The sequence below is a fragment of the Herpailurus yagouaroundi genome, unplaced genomic scaffold (genome assembly GCF_014898765.1).
Source record: "Herpailurus yagouaroundi ecotype Mexico unplaced genomic scaffold, PumYag 201, whole genome shotgun sequence".
In the NCBI taxonomy this organism is placed as follows: domain Eukaryota; kingdom Metazoa; phylum Chordata; class Mammalia; order Carnivora; family Felidae; genus Herpailurus; species Herpailurus yagouaroundi.
Window position 1 is genome coordinate 7057624 of NW_024412432.1, and position 20614 is coordinate 7078237.

General features: G+C 42.3%; 1 protein-coding gene and 1 long non-coding RNA gene across 3 annotated transcripts in view; one reads left to right on the plus strand and one right to left on the minus strand.

Annotated features, from left to right (window-relative positions):
* The window catches only part of FRMD3 (FERM domain containing 3), a 306916-nt gene that overhangs the window by 172071 nt on the left and 114231 nt on the right, over window positions 1–20614 (plus strand). For both annotated transcript variants that reach the window (XM_040450325.1, XM_040450324.1), the window contains exon 4: window positions 14909–14987. In XM_040450325.1, coding sequence (XP_040306259.1) covers window positions 14909–14987 — 79 coding nt within the window. The remainder of the gene's footprint in view (window positions 1–14908; window positions 14988–20614) is intronic.
* On the minus strand, window positions 1324–19035 carry LOC121014234 (uncharacterized). Its single transcript, XR_005783121.1, has 3 exons — window positions 18915–19035; window positions 14545–14548; window positions 1324–1342 (listed from the first exon to the last, which is right to left on the minus strand). It is a non-coding gene; the product is annotated as an uncharacterized LOC121014234 (long non-coding RNA).

The window sequence follows — 20614 nt, forward strand, 5'->3', positions numbered from 1 at the left end:
ACATGCACAAATGCGACCTTATTTCCCCATGACTGAATTCAATTTGCTGTGAGCCTCTTTTCCTTTGGGGACAAAAAAGTTCAGTCTTGCCACTTCAGGGTAATTTAAGATCTGCCAGTTTAGAATTTGATCTCTTTCAGGAAATTACTCAGTGAATTCATTATTTAAACATAGTCACTTGAAAGTGCATACTTCCGTATTGGGGTATTTTTCCCATACCAAGAGCTTTTCCTCTTTCTCCATTCCCAGAATGGCATCATGAGGCAGGAGAAGCTTACGTATCATCATGGCGGTGAGGGTGACATCTCTCTTGTGCCCAGTCCTCTGAATCTTCCTGTGGCCTGTCTTCTGTGACTTGGCCTTTGTTTGCTGCCCTCTTTCCCCACTGCATCCTCTTGGAATGTGACTGGTCCCATTTGGCATTTCAGTGTGTGCTGGCATATGCTGCTAAGACCTGTGCTCCTGGCCATGGTCTTGCCCTGCACATCTACAGAGTGTCACTCTGGTGGTGCCCTCTCCAGGTACCTTTCACTCACTGGCTCTTAGCACTTCTGTATTTACCACTGGGACAGGCAGACACTGCTCAGCCTCTTCTGTGCCATGCTTCAGCCTCAGGAAAACTTATGTACACCATGTAAGGTCCTCCTCTGCTTAAACACAGCATGGGGCCATTTCTTCAGTGTCCTTCACTGACACTCATAGTGTCCTTCAAAGTCGTAACACAACACTTCCCCAAACTACTCCAGGATTTCTTTGTCTTGCTCCCATGCCTCACTCGGTTCAGCCAAGCTAGGGTGTTCAGGGGTGCTGGATGCCTTTGCATAGCTCCATATAGCATCTTAAATGTGGTTTTGTCCTCTGGGTCTCTCCAGGCTCTCTACTTGTCTTCCTTCCTCACCCCCTACCCACAATTAATACTGGTTTTTGTCCTTGGATACAAGATTAATATCCTGAAACAATACTTATTCATAAGCAGTAACTATTTCTGAAATGTAATGGGAAAAAGGGCTATTGCTTACAATTGCAATAACAAATAAAAACATAAATTCCTCACAAATAAATATAACAAGAAATGTGCAAAATCTATATAAATTTTGAAATTTTACTGTGGAGTAGATAAAGAGTTCAGTAAATGGAGACTTCTTAGCTTCCATTTGATATTGCGAAGGTCAAATTTTTTTTTTTTTTTTTTTTGCAAATTAATGCATACCTTCAAATAATTTTCAAATGAAAATATCAATGAGATCCCTTATGGCATTTAACAAACTGATTCTAAAGCTCATTTACAGGGGCGTCTGGGTGTCTCAGTCGGTTAAGTGTTAACTTCAGCTCAGGTCATGATCTCATGGTCTGTGAGTTTGAGCCCTATGTCAGGCTCTGTGCTGACAGCTCAGAGCCTGAAGCCTGCTTCTTCGGATTCTGTGGCTCCCTCTCTCTCTGCCATTCCCTGTTCATGGTCTATCTGTCTGTCTGTCTCTCTCTCAAAATAAACATTTAAAAAAATGTGAAAAAGGCTCATTTACAAAAAAAAATGCTTCAGAATAGCTGATAAATATGTGAAAAAGAACAATGATAGGGTCCTTGTTTTATTAGGTAGCAAATCAAGGCATATGAGCTATAATTAAAACAGAAAAAGAAAAAGAAAAAGCCCTTCAAACTGACCCATTATTTGTGAGAATATGGGTTACGATAAAGATTGTATTTCCTATCAGAAAGATGGATTTCAAGGCATGATTTTATGGATTGCCTTTCCACTTGGAAAAAGAAAAGAAGCTAAAGACCTACCTCACACCATGGGATTAATTCCTGATAAATTCAAAAGCCCAATATATTTAATCATCTGTACAAGTTTTAGGTAAAAATTCAGGACTATTTCTTATAATTATGGAATAGGGCTTCCTAAGGAAAATATAAAAAACAGAAATAATGAAGCAAAATGCTGACAAATTTGTGGAAAAATTAAACTCATGTACCAGAATATTTGCTTTGCTACTGCAAATGAGCAGTAGATTTTCAGTAAATATTTGTCGAGTGAATGAGTATAAAACAAATTATAAATAAATGAAAACACAAGCAAAATAAATGGAAGAGCATTTGCCAACTACCTAACGAGTCGTAAATATGCAGAATCTATAAAGTGTGATGGTATAAACCCAAAGATAAACAACTCAATAAAAAATGTGTAAAGACCCATAGAAGGAATAAAAATAAATGGCCAGGAAACTCATAAACAGGTGCTCAATATCATTAGTAACAAGGAAAATGTAAATTAAGGTATTTTTTGTTACACTGGGAAAATGGTTAATACTGATAATATCCAATTGATGAGGATGAGGGTAACACTTCTGGTGGGGGCGTATAAACTAGAAAAGCCATTTGGGAGGGAAATCTGGACATATCTTTCTAGATTAAAGATGTCTGCGTCCCTCACACGCTAATGACAAACGATCTGTCCTGGGCATAATAAGTGAAGAACTATAACAAAATGGTGGTAATTTAACCATTGGATTCCTTTTAGTTCTTTCATTTTTGTCAAAGCGCTCAAACAAGCAGCGGGAAGGTAATATAAAAATTATGTTTTAGCTGATTTGATTACATTTTTGTTGTTGAATTAAAATTCTCTCTAAAGGTATCAGCCATCGCTCATTTGGACTCATCTGATGAGTTAACTTTCTCTCTGTGTAGAATAAACTGCTTTGTATAGGAGATTCTTGAATTTTAATTTTGCACTGTGCAATGATATGCTTCATAGGTTAGTTTAGAATGATTAACAATATTCAACATCAAAATTTATGAGACTAAGTGGTGAATTCAAAGAAAGTACCTAGGATATTTAAAGTGTAAATCAGAAGTAAAAGTGTAGATGTGTTTAAAAAAAAAAAAAGCCTATGTCTTTTGATCCAATGAGCTCATCTCCATGAATCTATTGAAAGCAAAGTTTATCCAAGCACAGGTATATATTGATGCAAGGATATCTGTTGTAGTGTTGCTTATAGCACCAAGAATTGGAAGAAATAAAAAGCCTGTAATTTTGGCAAGGCTGAATAAATTGTGGAATACAGACAGTTGTTAGCCTGTAGTATTGACACTGAAAAATTTATTAGATAGATCTTGGAGTTAAGAAAGCAGGTAAAGATACCACCTAGAGAATGATCCCTATATATGAAAATAAACAGATTATTTTATTTTATTAAAAAATTTTTTTTCAATGTTTATTTATTTTTGAGACAGAGAGAGACAGAGCATGAACGGGGGAGGGTCAGAGAGAGGGAGACACAGAATTTGAAGCAGGCTCCAGGCTCCGAGCTGTCAGCACAGAGCCCGACGTGGGGCGCGAACTCACAAATCACGAGATCATGACCCGAGCCGAAGTCGGACGCTTAACCGACCAAGCCACCCAGGTGCCCCTAAACAGATTATTTTAGATGAATATGTAAGTGCAGAGAAATTCTGCAAACGTCTGTACTAACTGGTTACCTCAGGGGAAGAGAGGGTAGAGGGAGGTGATGAAATACATTCTATTATATATAGTTATATTTTGGGGGCACTTGGGTGGCTCAGTTGGTTAAGCATCTGACTCTTGATTTTGGCTCAGGTTGTGATCTTGTGGTTGGTGGGATTGAGCCCTGCGTCTGGCTCTGTGCATGGAGCCTGTTTGGGATTCTCTGTCTCTCTTTCTGTCTCTCTGTCTTCTCTCTCTTCTCTCTCCCCCTGCCCCTCTCCTGCTTGCATTCTCATTATCTCTCTCTCTCTCTCTCTGTCTCTCTCTCTCTCTCAAAATAACTGCATATTTTTAAGTATTTATGTTTTACTCAGATCCTTTTTTTAAAGTTTATTGTGTGTGTGTGTGTGTGTGTGTGTGTGTGTGTGTGAGAGAGAGAGAGAGAGAGAGAGAGAGAGAGAGAGAGAGAGAGAATCCCAAGCAGGCTCCATGCTCAGCACAGAGCCTGATGCAGGGCTCAAACCTATGAACCATGGGACCATAACCTGAGCCGAAATCAAGAGTCGGATGCTTAATGGTCTGAAGCACCCAGGTACCCCTACTCCTATCTTTTACAATGAGAATATTTTCCTAGATCTCTTGGTAATAAAGAGAAAACAAACAGAAGGAGAGACTGTTTTATGTAAAAATTGAGAAAGAGAGGGAGAGGGAAAGTTAGGGGGGTGAGAAGTGGGGAGTGAGGAAGGGAGGAATCAAAGTTCATTATGCATTAAGAATGTACTATAGAAAGGCGCCCAGGTGGCTCAGTTGGTGAAGCATCCGATTTAGGCTCAGGTCATGATCTTGTGGTTCATGGGTCCACGTCGGGCTCTGTGCCTACAGCTCTGAGCCTGGAGCCTGCTTCAGATTCTGTGTCTTCCTCTCTCTCTGCCCCTCCCCCACTCATGCTCTCCCCCCCCCCCCCAAAAAATAGCCTAAAAAATTAAAAAAAAAAAAAAAAAGAATCTGCTATAGCAAAAACATACATAGATGAAAGAAGGCTCACCTCCAGGGAGGTTCTCTGCTTAATCCTGGCTGGTACCTGATTAGCCCCGCTGGATAGTTAAGATCACCTTCTTGCTCTATTTATCAGACACTGTGGTGCTGCCAAGCACCCTGAAGGAACAGGGGTGCTTGAAAATGGCTTCTGCATGCAAATCAGGATGGGGATTACCGCCAGCTTCTGCATAATACATGGTGTAACTCAGCCATAGAGCAATGTTGAGTCAAGTTTGCTGGCTGGTGTCTGGAGCGTTCCTTCCCTGAAGTTATGACGGTTCTGCCTGGAAGCCTGAGAGGGCATGTAATTTCTCTCTCTGATGGCGCTGTTTGTGAAACTTTGTATTTATGTGGCATTCTTTAGCTTTCCAGCACCCCTTGAGGCTAATCTACTGAATAGTCCCCTTGCTGCTGAATAATTTCCTCAAAGGGGAACGTATCTTCTTCTGCAGCATACAGAGAGAGTACAAGGAGCCTAGATTTTTGCTCTGGGGTGAGGAACCATACCATAGGTCCCATACCTATCCATGAGGCCAGTTTGGATGCCTGCCTGCCACTGGTTTTGTTCTTCCAGTGACTCTGTTTGCTGAGTACGTTGGTTTCCTCGAGGGCTGCCATAACAAAACTATCCCCACTGGGTGGCTTAGAAAAATAGAAATTCATTCTCTCACAGTTGTGGAGACTGGAAGTCTGAACTCAAGGTATCAGCAGGGCCATTCTCCCTCTGAAGGCTCTAGGAGAGAATTCTTCCTTGCCTCTTCTTGCTCTTGGTGGTTGCTGGCTGGCCTTGGTGTTCCTTCCCTGGCTTGTAGCTGTATCATTCCAATTCCTATCGCCATCTTCATATCACTTTCTCCCTGTGTTTCTCTGTGTCTGTGTCCAAGTCTGTTTCCTTTCTCTTACAAAGATAACAGTCATTGGCTTTAGGGATCACTGTAACCCAGTAGGTCTTCATGTTAATTACATTGCGAAGACCCTATTTCCAAAGAGGGTTACTTTTTGATGTTCTAGGTGGGCAGGAATTTCCCAGGGAACACTACCCAGCCCACTGCACTGACCTCCACTCAGATCTCCCACATCCTTTAATATTTCTGTTTATTCTTTCAGTTACCTTCATGCTTTTGCTTTGTGGCTCATTTCCCCACTTGTTGTATGTGTTCTTTCTTGCAGACCTCGATCATATGCTTCTGATAGTAAAGTTTCATACATTTTACTTCTCCAGACACCCATAGTGACAGTAACCCCATCTCTGACCTCTTGGGGCGGTCTATCCCATTGGCCTCATTATATACTTGTGTAATCATATCCCCTGTATTTAATTTGGAAGATTTCTTCACCTGGTCCATGGCTTAAGCTAGGGCTATGCATGTACCTAATAAATGCTTGTGGACTGGAATCGAAAATGTTCCTTTTAGGGACCAGGTAAAAGAAGATCAACTGTCGTGTTCTTTAAAAACAAATCAAAACACACACCTGATGAAAACCCATTGCATAAATCAAGTAACTGTAGGTCTCCAGCTGTTGTGGTTTAGTTGTGGCTGTTCTCATTCTTTGCAGCTTTCTTCATTCCATTGCTTCTCTCCAGCTTTGGAAGCCAGCTTCTGTTATTCTAGTGATAGCTCAGTAGGTTTGGCATGGTATCTCTTTTTCTTCCAGGTACAACTGTTTCACTGAAAATTCCCACATTTGGTCCTCGTATCAGAAAGTCCTTGCAGTCTGGGCCTATAAGTGGTCTTCATGTTGCAGTCTTGTGTTATTTCCAAAATGGAAAGAAATAATGGTAATGAGAGTAATGACAAAAAAAAACCCTTAAATTATGGTGTGCAATTCTAAATGATATGCACATGTGATAAGTCACAGACTGATAATTTTTAGCCTTGTCCTTATGGTATGGTTGGTGACACTGATGTCATTTTTACTGAGTATAATCGTCAGTTCTTGGGCTTCAGGGAGGACCCAATACCCCTCCTCTTTGGAAGGAGGGAGTGGATGGGGTATCGGAGAGAGCAGAAGGAAAAGAGCATCACCCTTGTATCACTGGGAGATACCTTCCAGGGGCTTCTTTCTACCTTCAGGAGCACCCATGTTGTTTCCTGGGCCACACGATTCAAACCTGTACGTGTGTGGGTGGTCTAAATGTGTGAATGATAACCCTGATGGACCAGGAGATTCCATGCTTGGAATGGGAGTACTGGAGGCAATGCAAACATGGGTCAAGTAGGTGGTTTTATTCAGGTCTCTTTCCATTTGGTTGGAAATCCTTTATAATGCCTCATTTTTGGATGCAATTTTATAGTATAAAATCTTAGTATGCAGTTACATAAGTCATTGAACTTGGCTTTTATAATTATCATCATTACTAGTTGATTCACACCTACCGACATGATTCCTCAGGGTGTAGTTAGTTATACAACATCTGCAGCAAGCAGACACCTGGATCTCCTGCCTTCAGTTTCATGTACTTTTGCTAACTTTTTGTTTTTGTTTTTGTTTTGCTAAAATTCTCAGGTCATTGCACCCTGCTCTCAGGGAGCAAAGCGGGGAAACCAAAAAATTCATTTGACTGACTTTATTGAGATATTTGCTTTATTGTGGTGGTCTAGAACCAAACCCACAGTAGCTCTGAGGTATGCTTATGTAGGTCTAGGTCAAGTTGAAGGGCTTTCCCTCATCTACATCAGTTTCTTTTTTGTCCTCTAGAATAGTAACAAATCCTATGGGTTGAGTACTTAGGTCTCAGACAGTCTGCTGAGAGCTTTATGTCATTAACTCATATAATCCTCATCATGGGCTCTATATCAGGGATCAAGGAACTATGGCCCTGAGGCCAAAAGCAGCCTGCCATCTGTTTTTTATGGCCTATTGGCTAAAAGTAGGTTTCATAGTTTTAAATGGTTGGGGAGGGGGAAGCAAAAGACAAGACTTTGTGATGTGTGAAGATGATCTGAAATTCAGATTTCAGTATCATATTGGAACACAGCCATGCCATTGATCTACATCTTGTCTGTTGTTGCTTTTGCCTGACGCCAGCTGAGCAGAGTAGTTGAGACAGAGACCTTGAATCCCGCAAAGTCAAAAGTAAAAGTTCACTGATCCTTAATCTGGGTGGTTGGTTCCATTATTATCCCCATTTTACAGAGAAGGAAATGGAAGCTGAGAGTTTTCAGTTTGGCCGTAGCAATTTGTCCCAATGCTGAACTTGAGATTAGAAGTGGTGGACCAAAGTCCCTGTTAGAGCTTCTCCTGAACAGCACAGGCAGCCAGAGAGTTCCGAGAGCAAGTGTTTGTGAAGCAGAGGCTTGGTGATCCAGGATCCCCTACGAAGTTCTCAGTGCATCCATTTGTGTGTGTGGGCGCGCCTGCCTGTGTGATTCCAACCTAAGAGAACTGTAACAGGAGGAGGTTGAATTAAATACAATGAAAAAAAAAAAAAAAAAAAAAAAAAACCAACCCTCTCTGCTTTGGAAGTAGAGGCAACACAGTGCCAGTAGCATCTTGGAGGCTGCTGGTTGTCATTTCAGTGGAAGAATGACGGAGGGATTATCACTCTTGATGATGATGATAGTAACAGTTGTTGCGGCAAGATGATAATCGTTTCCAGCGAGAAGAGAGCAGTCGTTAAGAGAGCAGTTCTCCGGCTGGCTCATTAAAACATCCCAAGAGTTATAGTTCGTTGAATGAGTGAGTAATACTCTGCCCTTTTGGTGCTCAAGTGTCCTTTTGCGCATGTGCACAGAGTTTGTGCTCCTGAGTGGTTTGTAGAAGAGACAGCACCGATAAATCCATCGGTGTCACTATGCATGCTGTATGCACAATGAAGTGGGGTGTGCCCCTCGGTTCTCACTGTAAAGCCCCTGCCCCCCTCCCCAAAAGACACGGGAGGGACATTGTTCATTTGGTTAAGAGTGAAAAAAGGCATTAGTGGTGCTGAGAAGACCAGGAGTCTCTGATGCCTGCTAGGGGCCCTTTGGGAAACGAGCCTCCTGTTTGCAGGTTCTAGAGGTCTTGTTGGCAACAATAAACCCTTTGCAGTGTTTCTCCCAAGTCTTAAAATCTGACAGATTGATCTGTGCCCCCCGCCCCTGCCCCTGCCCCTGCCGTGGAGTCCCAGGAGAGACATAGGCCAAGTTATAAGAGTTGCCCTAACATCTGCTGGAGCCACCAGCTCTAAGCTTCAGCTGCAGTTTAAAGGAGTTTTGGGGGGGGGGGGGGATTCTTCATAGGTGTCAGCCTGAGTGTTTATGATAAAGATCATGTGTTTATATGTATGTCCCTACAGTTATGCTTTTTGTTTTCCTATAGCTCTACACCACGATTGGAGGAAGACTCCTTTTATGACAGGCCGCTAAGTGATGTTCCTCTCGAAAAAAACCTCCCCCAAACCCTAATTGTTCTTATAAATATTTGAGAACAGTCATTGGTTAAAAATAGAAAGTTGTTTTTTTCGCTTTCACCCAGGACCCTGCTCAGCTAATCCTTGCACACCCCAACCCCATTTCTGGGCAAGATCTCAAAGGGGAGATGAGAAAATCTGTCTCTGCCTTATAAATGGCTGTTCCTCTCCTCGTGTTCTGTGTTAACCAGCTACCCAAATGATAATACCTGGGATCTGCTGATGCCCAAAGGGGCCACTGAGTTGTCCTATGGAGACGCTTGGCCTCCCCAGCCCTCGTCTGGCAGGTAATGGACCTCTGCGAGACAGGGGCCCTGTTATTCTCAGTGCAGTTATATGCTCCAGGCATTTTTAAAGTGGATTTTGGCATTTCCCCCCTCCTCTGCTACTCAGTGGTATTCTCGTTTTTAGCACTTACGTGGCTGAGTAAATGTTTCTCAGCTGAATTCAATTCAGGCTTCTCCATTTCTTTTTCTCATTTCCAACTCTTCATATCCTTCTCTTCTTCCAGTAGGAGTAGGCTAAACATCCCAATGAAACAAAAGTTCATATTTAGGTAGTGTGCCATGTGCACTTGCCAAGGGCCTGTACAAACACCTGTGCAAGGTAGATGTGGCCCCTGGTGCTGTCCCCTCTTCCAGAGCAGGAAACTGAGAATGTAGGTGGCTTGCTCAAAGTCACTGTTGGAAGTCCCCCTCCAAATCTGGGGACTCATCCCTTGGGAGATTTGAGGTTACCTCCACCCTGTGTGCCCCTGTCACTGATGCCGAAGCCTTAGTACCTCAGTAGAAATGGGCTACAGCGTCTTCCCCCATGGGGCCACCATGCTGCCTGGTCTAGTAAAGACACACAGTGGCTGTTCATGATGACACCATGGTATAGGGTCCTAGTTCAGGGTGTGGGCTCCACGTCTGGTGGTTCCTGTTCCCTGGGTAGCTCCTTCATCAGATGTTTCCAGGTTCTGATCATGTACCAAATGGTTGGCACAGATAAGAGTCATCCTTTATCCTTTTACTCCTGTAGCTTAAGGATAAGAAGGTGTGGAAGTTGGAATGGCATAGACCTGTAGTCTCTTGGAGAAGGGAATAGGCTCATCTCTACAAGGGAACAGCCATTTATAAACAGGACATTTAGACATGTCCCAGCCAGCTGCCAGGTTGATCATGGGAAGGCTTCTTTTGTACACAAATCCAAGTTCATTTACCCAATACACAGCAAAACCAATCACTGAGACATCAAATATGCAGCAAGGAAAGGGTTTATTGGAGAGGTAACCAAACAAAGAGATGTTTGCAGGGGGCAAGCTGCGGATCTGCCTCCTCAAAGCAGGAGAATCAGGGATACTTAAAGGCAAAGGAAGAAGGACCTGGGTATAGAGGAGAGGAGCTACGTAACTTCAGAATCCGGTAATAAGTAGGGGACTTGTTTTCTGTACCTGTCGGGATCTTCTGCCTACGTTGTCAGTGGCATCCTTAGTATGATCTAAGGGTTGAGTTTTAGGCGCTTCTGTGTCAAAAGTGCATCCATTGGACTCACACACATGCGCAAAGAGATGGCCAGTAGTTTGACTGGTTCTGGCCAGTTTCACGGTAAAGCCTTAAGTCTCTGCAAAACAATTAAATTAACATTTTGCTATCATGGTCTCAGGTAAGAATGCCATGTATGGAAACATGGCTGCAGGCTGTATTCCAAGAACAAGCAGATTTGGGTTAAGAGTTACAGTTGTACTTATTAGTCCCATTAACACTTTGGTTACCAGTTTCACTTTTACAGTTAGTTACCCAGTTGGTATGGGTGCGTGCCAGTGCTCCAAACCAGTGCCAGCACTTTTGGGAGTGACTTTTCCCCTATCTCCTGGTTTAATGACATAACATCTTAAATCGTATTTCTTCCCTTCTTTGGTTTTCTGGACGGTAGTAAAGAGAATTGCACTTACCTGCATGGATTTAGTCATAGTGGGGAGGGTAAAAGGGAACAGAGGTGGGGGTGGTCTTTTTTCACCCCTTAAATCCTTTCTACTTTATTCTTTATTTTCTGTTGATCATAGCATTTATGACCTTCTAATGACCTATTTATTTCACTTATTAATTTTGATTTTATGCCTGTTTATTCCACTAGAATATGTCTTTCATGAAGACCTAACTTTTGTCTTTTTATAGCTACTCTTATTTGTACATCTGAACTTGTGCCTAATACCTAGTAGGTCCTCAATAAACATTTGTTGATTGAATTAATTAATCCTCCCTCTAGAAATAGTTATTCCAACCAACTCTAGAGTTCCTGAATTTGTTCCAGATGTTGAAGGGCAGAAATTGAAATATAGGGTCAGAAGTTTTCAAAAATCTCAATCCTAGGAATTGCTGTAATAACTCAGACCATGGGCCTTCTAGACCAGTATTTTGATGGGATGAATGGTGATGGTAGGGCATGGCTTTTTTTTTTTTTTTTTTGACATCTGCCTCAAAGTTTGGGGTTAATCATTCATTCAGCCAGACAGAGTCCATCTTTTATCAATAATTAGCTCTGGGGATAAAAAGTTGAACACGATATATAGCTCCACACCCTCATAAATCTTGTCATCCATAACTAGATTAACATTTTGGGGGAGAAATTATTTATCTTTTCAGCCTGATCCAGCCCTGTCAAAAAGCATTCCTTAACTTATTTGATTTGTAATATAATTTTGCATCCAGATCCTTAAGAGAGTTTCTCAAGGAGAAGCCTGTTGCCACATTGACTTTTTCAGGCCTGGGCAAGGAGGTTGAACTTCTCGTCAGCTCAGATCCCTGGTGTAATACATGGTTCACTATGTCAAAGTCATGTGCTCCTTTTAACTTACAGGGAAACTCTTTTTCTTTTATTGGTGACATGGGGTCAATAATGCTGGATCAATATGAGAGAAAGACACAATAGGGGTATATATGATGGTAGAAGAAAATGGATAGAAAATTTCAGACTTGAAGTTATCTCTTTTTTCTGCTGCATGCTCTCATCCCTTCTCTGATAATGGGTCTGGTGGTGAGTGTATCCCCAGTACCTTGTATTAATTTTTTCCATGATCACATCCTAGAAAATGGAAGATGTCAGATGTGACTTTCTGTGTGACTTAACAACAGCACATATGAAAAAGATGAAGAGTGTTGGCCAATTAGAAACTCAGAGTGAATCGACAATGAGATGAGGCTCGTGAGGGGGAGCAACAGTTATGTCCAAACTGAGGCTGGTGATGTTCCCCTTACCCTAGTGGATGTGGCAGTCCCTGGGGGGTGCTTGAGGAAATAGACAAGAATATACCCAGAATGGGGGCACTCCAAACTGTTTCATGTGAAGAGCAGTTGAAGAATGGAGGATGTTTATTATCGAGAAGACTCAGAAGGACCATGAGTACTACTTAAGAACTTCCTCCAAATGAGGGAAGGGCTTTGCATGTGAGAGAAGCATTAGACCATTCTGGAGCCTGAGGCTGAGAACGAGGATGCCTGGGCTGGACTTCCTACAGTGAGGGGTGTTCAAAGATGATTGCCTGGGGAGCTGTCTGAGCCTCAGTGCCTGATTCCTTAGGCAAAGTCAAGAGTCCTGATTTGTAGCCAGTGAGCTCAGATATCTACTGAAGCCAGCCTAGGGCACAGTAAGCAGATATGCTGAGCAGGAGGAAGAGCAAATGGCAGCTCTAGTTTGGAGTCCTCTTCTGTGATCCTTCTTTCCCCAGTTTGCTTTCAGTGGGCTTTTATTTTTTCAGCTCCCTTTAAAACATTTGCATGTACCTACTGACCCAACAATTCCAAATTTGGAAGTCTGTATTATAAAAATAAAAATATAAATGCCAATACTTGATGAAGTATGCACAAGGGTGTATATAAAAATATTACAGAAATGTCGAAGCAACCTGAATGACAATTAAAAGAAAATAGTGGAATGAATTCAGATGTATCTGTAATATGAACTACTATGCAGTTAATATAGACAATGAGTTGGATCTATGACTACTGTCCTGGAAGGATGGGAAGAGTATAGAGTGAAGTGAGAAAAGCAAGAGAAACATATGTAGCGTGATCTCCTTTTGTGAGAATAAGTTATAAAAAAAATCCCTTACATATGTGATCATATTGGCATATATTTGCATGAGTATGGCAAAAAGGATGGAAGCATATAGGTGAAATTGTTGACAGTGGTTGGAGAGTTGGAAGGGCAAAGTGGGTGGGGACCGGAGAGACAGAAGGGACAGGAATAGAGACAAAGAAGGAAAATGAAAGGGGATGGTTTATCCATTCATCCATCTGTCTATCCATCCATCTGTCCATCTGTTATCTGTCCATCTATCAATCTATTATCTATCCATCTCTCTATCGATTATCTTCATTGGTTGTGCTTAAACATGTATTAATTTTGAAGACTAATAAAGGAAGCTATAAAGAAAAATTCCTTTTTTATGCTGTTTCCATTGTTTGCTCCGTTGTTCTTGTCTTATAAAAACTGTCTCAACCTTTCTATTAAAGACAGCCCAGAGGTTTCCTAATGAAAAACCATCAGCTCTAATCCTTTAAAGGTGGTGACTTAAACACATTAAATCTGGGGAATGTGTAAAGATTAAATATTTTGAGTTAAAACTGAACTTCTAGATATCATGCAAGATGAATGACTGGAGAATCATTTGTGTTTTTTCTTCGTTGTTTCTTTGCTGGTGTTTATTTTCTCCTAGTGCTCCAGAAAAAATGTTTCCTTAAATCCAGGGAACACAGGGTTGGGTTAGAAGCATCCAACTCAGGAAATTTGCTAGTTCCTGGTGGGGAAGTAGGGCATTGAATGGAAAGAGCTCTGACATCTGTGTGTGTGGGTGTATGTGTATAATCGGTTTGTCTCTGCTGAGATGGCCAGAAAGATGCTTCTGTGTTTTCCTGTGATTTGGATGCTTTCTTTCAAATTATTTTTAAGAACTGTTTTCCATATTAAATTATACTCAATATGCATTCATATTTGATGCTGATAGTTCTCTCTACATCATTTGTCTACATACAGAATAGCCCCAGGCATTATAGAGATGGCTGGGGATTTAACCCCTCCTTATTATGAAAGAGGATTCTTGGACAAGAATAGGACACTGTTTCCTGTTTGCATTTGGGTGTAGAGTCAGAGCTGATCCCAAGTAGCCATACTGATACAAAAGCAAAACATGAGTGGGTATTTGAGATCCATAGAAATAATTATACTAACTGTTGTATTTCTTTAATTTTAAGGGGTTCATTTTATGTGCTGTTTGGAATTTGAATGCATCTTACTACACTTGTGTGCATTTATTAGATTAATATTGCAAGTCAACTGTGGTTTCATAATTAAGGGTGTCAGAAGTCCTGCAGAATCACTTAGTTGGTCCTTGAGTTCCAGATACTTAATGCAATTAGAACATTCTAGAATCATGAACCTCAATCAGAATATCAGACTGCTATCTCGATTCATAGAAATCAGGCAGTTATAAAAGCGTTTATTTTCATAGTGACTGCCTCGTAGATAATACCAAAATAATACCAAAAATGTATACAAAGTAGAATGTGTGCATGGCTGACTCATTTTTAAAATCATTTTAAAAATTGCGATTTTAGTTCAAAGGCACCATCATTTTGGGAAAACTAGTCATGTGCAGTGACATTTTTCCACTTCATAGTCTGAAAAATACTTTGCTAGGCCCAAGGCCTGAATGGGCAATTTATCTGTCACAAGGGGGTGGGAAGAATCTGAAGGAAGAATATCATTTGAAGCTGTGACCTGGAGAGAACGTGATGTGGAAAGATGTGCTAACTGACTAGGTTGCCTGTGTCCCGCATTTGCTTTGGGTGTCCTGTCAAGCGTTTTCTTTAATTGTCACTGTGGCTTTGTTTCCCTGGGCATAAGATCTGTTTCCTCCAGAAAAATCTCTTTCTCCCCGGCCCCCACCCCCCACCCCCAAGCTAGGCTGTAACTTCACAGCTGACTTTCCTGTGTGTGTTGGAACCCATGGTCTTTTGCTGCTTTTCTCATGCCTTTTCTTTATGATGTTTCAGCTCATCCACCATACACCATGTGCTTTAGAGTGAAATTCTACCCACATGAACCCTTGAAGATTAAAGAAGAGCTCACAAGGTATTTTTCGTTTGTTTGTATGTTTCACATGCACCTTTAACCAGCCAGGGCCTCCAAGTCCTACAGGCTAGCTGTGCCTCCTGTCTCGATCAGAACGTCTCACTGAAGCAGACGCTCAGTTCGGCATTTTGGCTTGGCGTGTTTCTCTTGCGCTTCATTGCCTTGGGATTTTTCAAACCGTTGTCATTGGGAGTGTAATTAACTGCACACAGAAAAAGTGGTGGTTATAAGAAGGAGGTATTCTCTGAAAACATCTGACAGTGGGGTGCTAAAAATAAATAGATGGTGATGGTCTTCAGGATACAGGCAAATTCATGGCTAGTACAGCCCCTGGGACAATCTCTTGGATCTAAGCTGTTCGGGAAGGGAAAAGATCACTGGGTAGTACAGACCATCACCCCACATTCCGCTTGCTGAATGGCCAACCTTGGGGCTGTCTTCCCTCTACTTGGAGACTCTTCTCAGGCCAACTCTGAATTTTCCACTTCTTCAGCCTCTTCCCTTCTGATCTGCCTCGACTGGGACCATATCCAGGTCTCCTTCTGGGTTTTGCTTTTGAGAGCAGCCTCAGCCAGTGCAGCTGAGCAGGGTCCCAGGAAGGCCAACTTGGTGGGTGGTGAAGAGCTGACACACGCTTAGTTCTCGATGAGGCTCTGGTTAGGGGACTCCAGACATCACTGTGCACACTCATCCCTCAGAATAATCTGCATAGGTCCGAATGCAGCAGAGATGCACGGTGATACATGGGGTTCTTGGATATTTTGCCTCCTCCTATTCACAGGTCTCCAGTAAAGCTTGACCATTGTGGCACTGAGGTGACCTTGTCAGGGAGCAGATGGTTCCTTTCTCCATTATTAATTTGCACACAGCCATTAGTGAGGTTTGTGCTTGGGGATGGGGGCAGGGCATGTGTGGAAATGAGGGATACATAAGTAATGGACACTAAGTGGAGGCTGGCAGTTTGCAATCTGGCTTGCTTTGTTAAAAAAAAGATTAGAACTCACGTAACACAAGTTAATTTCACCATTTCAAAGTGTACAATTCAGTGTCATTAAGTACATTCCCATTGTTGGGTAACCATCACCACTGTCTCATTCCAAAACTTTTTCTCGTCACCAAAAGGGAACACCGTACCCAGTAGCAGTCACTAGTCACTCTCTTCTACCCCAGCCCCTAACACCTGACGACCACTCATCTGCTCATTTACTCTGCCTAGTCTGGACATTTTGTATGAGTGGAATCATGTAATATGTGGCAGGGGCTGCGTGAACTACCAAAAAAAAAAAAAAAGACATTTGTCCTGCCTTCTCGGTGCCCGTAATGTAACTAGAAGAATCAAATCAAATACTAACTCTGGGCATTATTTAGTCAGATGCCACAATGGCTCACTTTTGTCATTTGTTTTTATAATTTTGTCTGGAGGATAAAAATTGAATATATGTCATGATATAAGTTAAGCATGGATCTTTTGTTGTTGAGAAGAGTCCCATTTGAAAGTAGAAGAATATAAAGTGTTAGTTAACAACTCTAGTTAAATTCCTCTCGATTAAATTTGCTAGCATTTTCCTGCATTAGACTGAATAGCTAAGGTATGAACAGTGGAAGATTGTGAACATATTTATGTCTCCAAAGGAAATTAAGACAAGCCCTGTTCTTGCACAGATATAAATGGGCTTTTCTTAGTCAATACAATCCTTAGAATTCAAAATGAATCTAAAAACTGTGGAATGTGGTACTTACGGCTTAAACTATCTTGAAAGAAGTTAGTCTTTTGTTAAGTTGTTATTTTGTTGTAAGATTGATCTAAGGTTTAAATTGTTTTAATGTTTATTTATTTTTGACAGAGAAAGAGAGAGAGAGAGAACAGAGCATGAGCAGAGGAGGGGCAGAGAGAGAGGGAGACACAGAATCCGAAGCAGGCTTCAGGCTCTGTGCTGTCAGAGCAGAGCCCGATGCAGGGCTCGAACTCATGAACCGTGAGATCATGACCTGAGCCAAAGTCAGATGCTTAACCAACTGAGCCAACCAGGTGCCCCAGATTGATCTAAAGTTTAGGAAGAATTTGCTACATGAGAAGTTAAGATCACATTCGTGACCGTGCTTAGGGGTAAAGAGACATTGGAGAAAAGGCAGGTTGGAAGGAGTCAAACCACAAATACTCATAAAAAAAAGGATATTTGAGATCATTTTTTATTCATTTATTTCTCCATTTACACAGTCCTCTTTCAATCCTTTAGATTCCTGGGGCTTTTGTAAATGCTGTATACAATTGAATATAATCAAAGTATGTTGGTTTTAATTTTTTTTTTTTAAAGAACCATTTTTAAGTTCATGTTAGACAAGCAGTATCATTAATGATGACACAAGAATGTTTGCCCCAGATCTTCTTGTGCTTTTGTTGCTTAGTCTTTTTATATAGGAGTGATACTAAAAGGAGATGCAATATTACTATTTTTGGGTTGCTGTTATATTAAAAAATGAGTATCTGATCCTGAAGCTATTTGTAAGGCTCAGTGGATTATGTTGAACCCACAATAATCTATGATTATCTCTAGAGATCACTGATCTTTAGACCCAAGCTCAGACGTTGTGAAAAGCGGATTTTCTTTTCTCTGGAAGCTTCCATCAAACTTGATTATGAGTTATGAGAGGAGAACTCACGCATCTCATTCATCAGTATATAAACTTGATAAAAATGGAAAGGAATGCTTTTTGTTCAGTGCGTAACATTTAACACATAGACAAGAAACTTCATGGTAGCTTGCAGCCTTTAAAAAGGGAAAGATTTGATCGTACTTGTGTGACCTTGGTAGTCTGAATGGTCTATGGCTGAGGTCTTTCAAGTGAGGTCCCCAGACCAGCAGCAGCAGCAGCAGCAGCACCTGGGAACCTGGTCCCTATTCCAGACCTGGGAATGGGGCTCAGCAATCTGTATTTTCATGAGCCTTCCTACGTAATTTTAAAGCATGTCAAAATTTGAGAACTACTCTAAGGCAAATGGATTTTCAAAAGTATTAGTTTCTTCTGGTAGATGTGACCGTGTACCTCAGGGGGGTTAGTGTGTTCACAAAGTTGTGCATGATCTAATTCCAGAACGTTTTTATCACACCCCAGTAGGAAGCCAGTACCCATCCAGTCATTTCCTATTTCCCCTCCTTGCAACCCCCCTCTGGCAGCCATTCTTCGACTACCTGTCTATTCAGGTTTCCCTATTCTGGACACTTCATACAATACAATACGTGGCTTTTTATGTCTGGCTTCTTTTCATGTAGCTTCATGTTTTCCAGGTCCATCCGTGCTGTGGCATGTAGCACTACTCTCCTCTGGATGGCTGAACAATATTCCATTGCATGATATTCCTCTTTCTTTTATCTGTTCATCAGTTGGTGGGCATTTGGGTTTTTCTACTTGGTAGCTATTATGAATATTGCTGCTAGGAACATTTGTGTCCATGTTTTTGTGAGGACCCAGATTCGTATTTAATCGGTAGGGTCCACAGCTTGGTAGTGTAAATTTTTATTTTATTTTATTTTATTTTATTTTATTTTAGAGAGAGAGTGTGAACCGGGGAGAGGGGCAGAGAGGCAGAGGGAGAGAGACAAATTTTAAGCTGTCTCCACGCTGACTGTGAAGACTGATGTGGGGCTCGATCCCACAACCCTGGGATCATGACCCGAGCCGAAATCAAGAGTTGGAGGCTCAGCCAACTGAGCCACCCAGGTGCCCCATAGCTTGGTAGTTTTTTAAAGCTCCCCCAAGTGGTTCTAATGTGTGGTCATTAGAACCTGGATTGGAACCTTATTACTCAAAGTGTGGTCCACGGGCCTGTAGCACAGCCTCACCAGGGAGCTTATTAGAAACATGGACTCTTGGGGCCCCTGGGTGGCTCAGTCAGTTAAGCATCTGACTTTGTTTCAGGTTATGAACCTGTTCCTGAGTTCAACCCCACATGAGGTTCTGTGCTGACAGCTCAGAGCCTGGAGCCTGCTTCAGATTCTGTGTCTCTCTCTTTCTCTGCCCCTCCCCCACTCACAGTCTCAGTCTCTCTCTCTCTCTCTCTCAAAAATAAACATTAAAAAAATTTTTTTTAACTTGAAAATTTGAAGAAATATGGACTCTGATCCCCACCCCAATCTAATGAATCACAATCCACATTCTGACAGAATTTCTGGGTAATTCGCGCTCTCACAGAAGTGTGAGAGGCACTCGTGTAGGGAACTGTCTGGGTCCTTACCTGCCAAGCGTAATGCTGTTTCTCTGACAATATACGTACCAAACTCTGGGCGAGAAATTTGTTGGAGACTGTCTTTATGTCCTGCAAACAATTCTATACAAAGTTGAGGACAAAGAGTGTCATCTGAGCCTCTACAGTGGCCCCAGTGCCTAGTGCCGTGTGCGGCATAAAGCAGGTACAGGATAAAGGTTCATCAAATGGAAAACTGGTGAGCCTCTGAACACTTCAGCATGTTCAGCATGCTCTAGGTGATCCAGTGGCCAGACCGGGGAGCTCCAGGCCTCAGGGGCTGTGTGATCTTAGCACGTTAGTCACATTCCCTGATGTGCGTTGTGTACCTGGCTCACGCACTGGGTAACGATCAGATCATTGGAGCCCTGGGTGTGGCGACTTGGACCAGTTGAGTGCCCCCACCTGGTTCCAAGAACCTGGAATTAAAAAGAGTGGTCTCTGAGAGTTAAATGAAAAAAACAAACAAACAAACAAAAACAAAGAATCTGCACGCATGCGGGGTCACGTTAGTCAGAAACCTTAGACCCCAAGCCTGAGCCTCACAGGAAAGAATCAACGTGGCTAAGAAATATGAGGAAATCTAAAGGGGGCTTGATCAGCATGGAGAACAAAAGGGACAGTGACAAGGTGAGCCTAAGCCAGGGGTTGCAAACCTGCCTGTCCCTTCTCCCCTGGCTGAATGGGGCCCGCGCGCACTTTTTGTTTGGCACTACAGTGTTTTAAAAAACAGAATTTGTTGCAACATTTAAAATTCAAAGGATTCCACTTCTAAACCGGTCTCTTTGATTTTCTGGAAAAGCTGGCTGCCCTTGGCCGGCTTTCTGTGCTGTGTCACCAGGCTGACCCTGCCCAGGAACCGTTGCTTTCCACTCTGCCTCCTGGAGCCCCTGACACTAGCCTGTTTCACTCATTATCGGGTTGCCTGGCTCTTGTGGGCACCTGAGTTTCCCGTCCCTGGAGAGGGGGACGGGGCACTGAGCAGATGACGGCTCTCGTTGTGAATTAATTGGCTTTCTGGCCTCCTAACCAAGTCCTTTTGAGATTGATTAATGTGAGTCTGTCTGCCCCTGAGACTAATCTCTGGATACTGACTGAGTCCATTTCCTGACTCTCTGTTTCACAGGGAGCGTGGGCAACGTGGACCTGAGGTGGGATGGATGTCCCCCGTCCTTCCAGGGACCGTGGCTGCTGGGCCCTGTGGCTTTCTTCTGTTCCCGTGTCTTTGTTTTTTGTTTTTTTTTTCTTTTAATTTAATTTTTGTTTGTTTATTTGAGAGAGAGAGACAGAGGGGGAGAGAGAGAATCCCAAGCAGGCTTCGCAGGGTCAGCGCAGAGCCCGATGTGGGGCTCAAACTCACAAACCGTGAGATCATGACCTGCAC